The sequence below is a fragment of the Electrona antarctica genome, assembly GCF_951216825.1.
Source record: "Electrona antarctica genome assembly, chromosome: 17".
Taxonomy (NCBI): Eukaryota; Metazoa; Chordata; class Actinopteri; order Myctophiformes; family Myctophidae; genus Electrona; species Electrona antarctica.
This window is the reverse complement of record NC_136798.1, coordinates 1,614,681-1,623,839: the sequence shown is the minus strand read 5'-3', so window position 1 is coordinate 1,623,839 and position 9,159 is coordinate 1,614,681. Positions and strand designations below refer to the sequence as shown.

At 42.4% G+C, this 9,159-nt stretch overlaps 1 protein-coding gene across 1 annotated transcript; it reads left to right on the top strand.

Moving 5' to 3' along the window:
• The first annotated feature begins 2,690 nt into the window (after window positions 1-2,690).
• Window positions 2,691-5,488, top strand: fosab (v-fos FBJ murine osteosarcoma viral oncogene homolog Ab). Its single transcript, XM_079525831.1, has 4 exons — window positions 2,691-3,011; window positions 3,411-3,629; window positions 4,037-4,144; window positions 4,264-5,488. Exons 1-4 carry the CDS (start codon window positions 2,877-2,879, stop codon window positions 4,954-4,956), a joined length of 1,155 nt encoding a protein of 384 aa, XP_079381957.1. The 5' UTR covers window positions 2,691-2,876; the 3' UTR covers window positions 4,957-5,488.
• Window positions 5,489-9,159: the final 3,671 nt, after the last annotated feature.

Here is a 9,159-nt window from a genome sequence, read left to right as displayed (position 1 = left end):
GAGCCTTGGCGTCGTTCCATCGCTCCGCAGAAAACACACAGCGTGCTGTGAGAGAGAGGCAGCGTCACTGACGCGAAGGGGTGGGGCGTTGCCATGACAACGAGGAATGTTCAACAAAACATGAACGTGGTGCATGGTTAGGAAAGGAATCCCCTCCAGTCTCCTGTTCTCTTTCAGATCGCTGCTGAGGTGGCACATTTATTGCAGAACTCCCTCTATCTTATTCTTTATTGTTATGATTATGATTATTATTACTACATTTTAGCCTCCGCAAAACGTTTTAGCACACATGTATGGAACTGAAGCCTCACAGAAAACAAACAGCCAGTTTCAAGCTTCCTTTCACTTTCAGAGTGATCTATTCAATTACATTTGACTGATTTAATTGATTTATACATATCCAATTAATCCATTAGGCTTATAGCATACTGTTAATAATATTAACAAATTCAATAATTAATATTGAATATATGATTTAAAATTAATTATTTAATTAGCTGTCAAAAATAAACTGTGATCCAGTATTCCACCTCTTTAGCATTGCTTTTACTTGTCTTAGATCATTGCATGTCCTTTTCCTGTTTTAGTTTCTGCTTTTGTTTTTACTATTACTTAGTTATAGTATAGTTAGTTAGTAGTTAGTTAACTAACTAACTATTACTAATACTATTACTGTGTAGTTGATGCTTTCTTGTTGTATTCAGCTCTTTCTGTCAAAAACTTTGAACTACACTTGTTGTCTGAATTGTGCTATATAAATATATATATATATATATATATATATATATATATATATATATATATATATATATATATATATGTATGTATGTATGGATTGATTGATTGATTGATTGATTGATTGATATTCATCTTTAATGAATAAAAGCCTGAGAAGGACCTATACAACTATAGGCTATATGTATGTATCTGCAGTGCAGTGGTTGGAGGTGGTCTGGTCTCCCTCTGGGGAGGTCTGGGCCCACGCAGCAGGGACTGCCTCTTCTTGGTAGAAATGTGTCCTCTCACATGGGAATACCCGAGTTCTATATCGGGGCAGAACATAAATAAATACAGATTACAGCTTTATAACTTAATTGCCTCTCAATGATTAGGCCTATATATAGCCTGTAGTTTCCATAGTAAAGTCAAGTCTAATATAAACAGTCTTGGGGAAGACCTGTATGCATATAGGCCTAGAGCTGCAAGCAAACAATTATGGAAAGCTACACTCGACTAACCAGTTTTGCTGAAGCCTACATTTTTACGACACACCTCTAGAATGCACACAAGAGTACAAACGCTGCCCGAGGGCAAAGTACACACCACACGTCAACGAGACACAGACAGGATCCTGTTGCGACAGGCTCTCCTCCTGGAGTCCTGTGTGATTGTGTACAATCTGCAGCATAAACATTCACATGCAAATGAACTGCTGCCATGCGTATTATGCACGTATAGACTATACGCCAAATCAAACAACAACGTACGTTTCATGTCCGTTTCAGGGAGGAAATACATTCTAGTATATGAAACAGTGTTTTTTTGGCTATATAGAAGTGTATATTCATACGTCTCTAAATGTTTTGATGAATTGAAAATGGTGGGCCCTTGTAAACAAGTGTAAATGTGTAGCCTGCCTAGTGCTTTATGGTGTCGTCCACTCACAGTTAACAGTTTTTGTATTGAGTTGTACTTGAAATGTACTGTGATTCTGCAAACTGTTAAGTGTTAATACATAGCCTACTTCAATCAATCAATCAATCAATCAATCAATCAATCAATCAATCAATCAAAGTCAAAACAATTATATTTAAATGTAAATAGTGACAGCCAGTAGGCCTACTAGGACAAAATAGGACTAGGACAAAGATTTTTGATTCTTGAAGTATTGTTATAAACTTGCTGACTAAACAGTTAATTTAGCTACTATAGTATAGGCTAGTAATATTAGTATGTGTGGGAATGAAAATGAAAATGAAAGGGAATTAGTATATTCCCTTTCATTTTTATTTTCAGCACACTGCAGAGCCTAGACCTAGGTATTGTTTTCTTCATTTCTTCAACCCAGACACCACAACAAGGCAAGTCTGCACAGACAAAATGACCGTTTGTTCTTATTTACTGTATGCGGTGTCCCTTGTGTTGTTTATTTATTATCCCAATAAGTTCTCACAACAGAACAGCTTCTATGTTTGTTGTCTTACATCATGTCGCTAGAGGAGCCTGCCGGCCAATCCTCGGACGGTTTGTTGTCTTACATCATGTCGCTAGAGCCTGTCGGCCAATCCTCGGACGGGGCATACATTTCCCGTCAATGCCACCCCTTCTTACAGGATACACCATATATGGTAAATGACGGAGAGGATTCCCCTGTTTCTGGAAGGTTCCCCCCTGCTGTGGGCGGGTCTCCGCACAGAATTCCAAATCTCACTTTCGACATGATACAAACAGTGGTAAATTCCAAATATAATAAAATAACGATAATATATCTCAATGACATAAAATAAACGACACGATTCTTGATTTGGTGCATTTATTTCTATTTTTTAAATGTTTTTCGCCATGTGATTTCTCGAAGGCACCAGTGCAAGCAAGGCCACACCCCCCTTTAGTCTACGTCACTATCCGGCCCCATTCTACAGCCTATAAAGGCTGGCGGAGCTGTCAGACTCAACATTGAAACTTTCAGCAACTCTAGAGAGGATAACAACAACAATAAGGACATTCATAGCGACATAACGAGCTCAGCACTCGGGAATCAACTTTACAAAACAGGGATTTCCCCGACAGCTAATATAGCTTAAAACCATCCTCGGTTGTTTTGGGATTTACTACTTTTTTTGTTGTTACGATCGAGTTTGATCGCTTCCGTAAACATGATGTTCACCGCTTTCAACAACACGGACTGCGACTCTTCCCGCTGTAGCACCGCTTCCCCGGCCGGTGAAACCCTGGGATACTACCCGTCCCCGGCTGGATCTTACTCCGATCTCGGGTCTCCTCAGTCTCAGGTAGGAATCATACTCCAAATGTAATGATTGACACTTTCATCAGAATAATAGACATTCAGAATCAGAATGGGCTTATGCCATAGTTGTCAGTCTTACATATTATTGCTTAAACTATAAACTATATGCAACATCAAAAACATCTATTGAATAATGCAGCTGCAGCTTAGTTGCTCTGCACCTGAGCAGGGAAATCTTAATGTACGTCATGGCTTGCATCACAGGGATATTTATAAATGATTATGCTTTTTATAGACTGCTATGTCTACTTCATTAACATAGGCTACTGCTATAGCAGTATCAGTATGATACATGTATATAGCAGTGCTATAAGCCTTAAATCCTATACATATGCAGGTTAAATGTTCAGTGTACTGATGATTCTCCCTTCATTCCTTGCAGGATTTCACTGACCTCACATCATCAAGTGCCTCGTTCGTTCCCACGGTCACAGCCATCTCCGCCAGTCCAGATCTCCAGTGGATGGTTCAGCCTTTCTCCTCGGTCGCCCCTTCCAATAGAGTTCACCCATACAGAACCAGCAGCCCCCCAGCTTACTCCAGCACAGCAATGAGGTCCACTGGATCCCGGGCTTACAACAAGAAGGGCAGATCTGACCAGGTAATTATCTTCCCATCTTTAACCCAGTTTGACCTGAGATCAGATTCTAAAAATGTCTTCTACATCCTGACAGTTTTCTGAAAAGGCTATGTTTCTGTGTCAGTCGTTCTTCGTTTTTTCAAAAATAGCAGACCTACAAGCTCGTAGCGCGCCACTCGGTGGCGCGCTATGAGCTTGTAGATCTGCTATTTTTCACTTAAATTACACTGTAAAATCCTCAGTATTCATTTCATTCTGAGAGTGCACCCATTTCAACACTCAAGAGTTAAAAATGAACACAGGATTTTACTTAGCATTTTTGCATAACAAGTAGAGTTCCTCTGCATGTTTATGCATTAGTTATTACATGCATGCATACATTAAAGACAGCTGGAACTGGAGACTTAATTTCCTCTTTTCGTGCACAGGTTTCAACTGAGGAGGATGATAAGAGAAAAGTCCGCAGAGAGAGAAACAAGCAAGCTGCCGCAAAATGCCGCAACAGGAGGAAAGAGCTTACAGATACACTGCAAGCTGTAAGTATTTTACACATTTATTAGGCTATGTAACTAAAATAACACATCGTTCATCCATCATAAAGACTTCACGTGTCCAAACAGCAAAATGAATGTCCTCTTTTTCTCTGTCTTGGCAGGAAACGGATGAGCTTGAGGATGAGAAGGCCAACATTCAGAGCGACATCGCTAACCTCCTGAAGGAGAAAGAGCGACTGGAATTCATTCTCGCGGCCCACAGGCCAATCTGCAAGATCCCCTCGGACTTGGACGTCACTTCGTTCCCGACCATGTCGATGTCGCTCTCCCCCGCCCACTCCTGCAGCTCCAACAGCTCCACCGAGGAGGTGGTCCCCATGCAGACCCAGACCTCCCCCGTTTCAATGGAGTCTTGCACAGCCAGCCAGTCGGTCTTCACCTCCACCTCCAACTCCATCTTCTCCAGCATCCCCATCCTCTCCACCACCCGCACGGTCAGGTTGAGCGACCTGGACACCGCAGTCCTGGAGGAATCCCTGGACCTGCTGAGCAAGGTGGAGATGGAAGCGGCGCGCTCGGTGCCGGAGGTGGACCTCTCCAGCAGCCTGTACACCAGCCAGGACTGGGAGCCCCTCTACACCTCGCCCGCCACCACCACCACTGACTTTGAGTCCCTGTGCACGCCCGTGGTGACCTGCACCCCCAGCGGCACCACGTACACGACGTCCTTCGCGTTCACCTACCCCGAGGCCGACACGTTCCTGCCCAACTGTGGCGTGGCCCACAGGAGAGGAAGCAGTAGCAACGACCACTCCTCCGACTCCCTCAGCTCACCGACCCTGCTAGCCCTCTGAAGGACTCTTATCCACAAACCAATAGTTCTTCCGAATATAAAAAGCACATTCACACTTCAAGTATGAGAAGTGGAAGTGCAGATCACTAGGGCTATGGATTGGACTACCAGCCAGGAAGCAAAATGTTTATTTTAATTTGCCTATTTCAACTATGTAGCAAGTCAGTGCATGTTTAACTAATACCACCTAATAGTTTTTATGTTTACAAATAGATTTATTTAATATTTGATTTCATGGTGCTAGATGACAAAGTTGTTGTATTGTTGAGCAATATTTACACTACTAGCCTATATCTTGATCCATTTCTTTCTGGTTGATGGTATGTGATGAGAGTATTGTACAATGTGATTTAAACGTGATGTTCTATATCTATCCATGGTTTGAGTGGTCTCTGTTATGGTATATGAAGTTTTCTGTGAAAACTGTATTTATTTTTTTAAATGTATTTTTTTACATAAAGAATAACAAAGGAAAACATTGAATGTTGTTTCCAAAAACCTGTAAATAAAAACATAGTAATGTTTAAATTCAATGATTTGCCTTTCACAATCTTTTTCTTCCCTCCCTCAGTCCTCTCCGTGCTCAGTCTCGCCTGCAGCACAGATTGATATCATAACCAAGCAGGCAGAATTAGCAGTTGGAACGCATTCAATAGAGTAATTAAAAGAATGCCTAAAATATACTCTCCCTTGGTCTACATTTTCCTCGCACCTCCATTGGCTCTATTTATTGTTCCGTCTGTTGCCAAGGTTATTTACGTCAGGCCAGGCGTCGTACGTCAATGCGTTCTTTTCCATTTGCAGAGTGTAGAAGGAGTACTTTGCAACGTTGGCGCGATTACGTTTTACTTCCGTGCCCAAATTTAGATTGTCGCTACATCTCGTTTGCTTCTGCTACTACCGGGTTGCTGGCTGCTCTCTGCTCTCTCTTTACATTACTGCTTTTCTGTTCATGATCTGGGCGACTGCCTGGCGTCCTTCTATGCACGGTTGGAGCTTTCAATTTATTTTTAATCTCATAAAACTACATTCAACAAGCTCGCTCTGAATGTGCTCGGTTTACAACAAACACACACCTGCAAAACAATATGGTTTAAATTAGGCTACTGATGATCGATTTCGGGTAGTGACAGACAGTCCACTATTATACATTTGAAATTGTAGTCCTATATAATCCTACCTATATAGGCTACTGTGAATGATATGTAGGCTTATTTAAATAGTAGAGTAGCCTATACAATAATGCTACTTACAATATGGCACTTGAACGTCAATTGAGGGCCTATACTGGCATTTTACAATGTAGGTCTACTGTATATTATTGGATACTAACTGATATACAAATATGCTGCATAGATATGCTGCTATACACACAATCAATCAGTCAATCAATCAATCAGTCATTATTGATGCTGTCGCCATAGACATGTCATAAGATTTATACATGTCATAAGATTAATATAGACATGTCATAAGATTAATATAGACATGTCATAAGATTAATATAGACATGTCATAACATTATTTTGTATCCTTTGGGCATGAAAGTAACACAGCATGGATTTTATGACAATTACCTTGCTTTGTGAATCTACCTGTTTTGTTAATAAATATTACAAAATAAGTTCCTATCACACAAAGATTTAGCAGCCCCCTAGTAACTCTGAGGACCCCCTATAGGATCCCCGACCCATTGTTGATATTTGACCAATATGGTTCAGTCCCTTCCCTAGTATAACCTCTCAATAACTCTTCACAGGAAATACGTTGTATCTGCGCGTGAAGTATAGGGCAGGACTGCAGGACGGATATCTGTCACCGCAATGTCCTCATTCTGGCTGTTTCAACATCCATTTACACAACACTTCAAAACAATCAATCACGTTCACATTATTGCAGCAATCAAATGGGTGTATAAATCGTCCACACAGTCCATCCTTAAAAAATATAATGATAATATATAACCTTGTAAACTGGATCTCTTTTTTCCTGGATTAGATCTCTAACATTTGAACTCAAACTCTCCTCCTAATCCAATCAACATGTGTTAGAGTTAGACAGAAAACAAATGGCGTATATCTTCTAGTTTTATAACCAATCATAACTGCTGGATTTTGAGTACTTGACGACGTGACGAAAGCCTCTGTGTTTTCCCTTTTTTCCTCCCTTCAACAACACTTCTATGTGCAATCATGCAGTGTCTAATATACTCTATTAATACCTCTTAGCCAGCCCCTGGGAAATGGGGGTGGGGGGTGGGCTAGCAGAAATAGCAGGTGCCCATTGCTTCTTTTAACATCAGCATCAACAGCAGTAAAATTAGAACACTGTGACGCCAACCTGCGTCGGTGCTGCAACCCAGGGGAAGCAGGCAGGCAGCGTATGCTGGAGAGAAGGAGAGGAGGAGGAAAACAGGAGTGGAGAGAGAGGGGAGGAGGAGGGGGAGAAAGGCAAGGGAAGGGGTATATGCAAGGAATAGAGGGGCACACAGCGATGTTATAGGGGTGGGAGTTTGCAAGATAAGAGAAGCCTGTGAGCACATATCATTTATGAGAACCCCGAGTGGATATATTTTGAATGCAGTGGTGACGAAAGCGTTCAGTTTGTCCTCCGTGTTACGACAGCAAGTGCTCAGTTTGTATCAGCTTCGTATTCATACAAACCCATCTTCTGACACCACTTAGCTCGCAAGAGAGAGAGAGAGAGAGAGAATGTGAATGCTTTAGAAATCCATAAATATCTCCCTGTCTCGCCATTGTGCACGTGTCTGTCAAAGGGATACTATACACTGTAAGCCGGTTTCTGTACGAAATCAGCCAAGTATGCATTTACTGATGCAAATAACAAATTATATTGATTCATGTTTGCAGATTTTTACACCCAAAGTACTACCGGTATTCTAATTCTTGTCTATTCACATACTCAAGAAACATGGCATACAGTATATTCATATACCATCTCAGATACCATCTCAGAATATTTCATATAAGGCAGATAGATGTCCAATCACTTCCAATTTAGACCGTGGACAGGGTCCTGAAATTCACTCTGACAAAATGTGCTGCTTATCAGTCTCTGCTCTCCTCAGGAAGTGTTTAATACATTCAGTAATCTTTGACACACCTATTGACGTAAGCATTTAAAAGTGCGTAGAGAGGTCGTAAACCTTTATCACCGTTGAGGTTGCTGCCTGTCCAAAGTGATATACTGCACGCAGTTCCATCGGGATTGGCCTGCCAATTGTCTCACCACCCCTATGAAATATAACGGTCATAATAGTGGCTTGAAGGAGGGGGGGCAGGGTGCGTTAGTCTGCATCCCGTTAGACCGAGTAGGCGATTACGTGTCACCTGTGGCTTAGGGTTAGTATGGGGCTCTATGGTTAGGGTTAGGGTTTGGGGATAGGGTTAGTATGGGGCTCTATGGTTATAGGGTTAGGGTTGTGGTTAGGGAATAGGGTTAGTATGGGGCTCTAGGATTAGGGTTAGGGGATAGGGTTAGTAGGGGGCTCCAGTGTCGGGTTAGGGTTTGGGGATAGGGTTAGTATGGGGCTCTAGGATTAGGGTTAGGGGATAGGGTTAGTAGGGGGCTCCAGTGTCGGGTTAGGGTTTGGGGATAGGGTTAGTATGGGGCTCTAGGATTAGGGTTAGGGCAGGGATAGGGTTAGTATGGGGCTCTAATATTAGGGTTAGGGGATAGGGTTAGTATGGGGCTCCAGTGTCGGGTTAAGGTTAGGGTTTGGGGATTAGTATGGGGCTCCAGTGTCGGGTTAAGGTTAGGGTTTGGGGATAGGGTTAGCATGGGGCTCCAGTGTCGGGTTAAGGTTAGGGTTTGGGGATAGGGTTAGTATGGGGCTCCAGTGTCGGGTTAAGGTTAGGGTTTGGGGATAGGGTTAGTAGGGGGCTCCAGTGTCGGGTTAAGGTTAGGGTTTGGGGATAGGGTTAGCATGGGGCTCCAGTGTTGGGTTAAGGTTAGGGTTTGGGGATAGGGTTAGCATGGGGCTCCAGTGTCGGGTTAAGGTTAGGGTTTGGGGATAGGGTTAGCATGGGGCTCTATGGTTGGAATATTGGGTTAGCCAGATTTATGGGTGTCAGGTTATTGCAGGGACGTGCACACATAGACATCAAAGGGGGCTTCAGCCTCTGCCCTTTTACCCGTCTGTAAAACAACTGCCCTCTCCAGACCCCGAATGAATGCAGCATTT

Bases quoted from the DNA above. Each gene is read 5' to 3' on its own strand.
- fosab (XM_079525831.1), top strand. From the start codon at position 2,877: ATGATGTTCACCGCTTTCAACAACACGGACTGCGACTCTTCCCGCTGT. The intron at 3,012-3,410 runs GTAGGAATCATA...CATTCCTTGCAG, and splicing joins TCGGGTCTCCTCAGTCTCAG to GATTTCACTGACCTCACATC. The intron at 4,145-4,263 runs GTAAGTATTTTA...CTGTCTTGGCAG, and splicing joins TTACAGATACACTGCAAGCT to GAAACGGATGAGCTTGAGGA.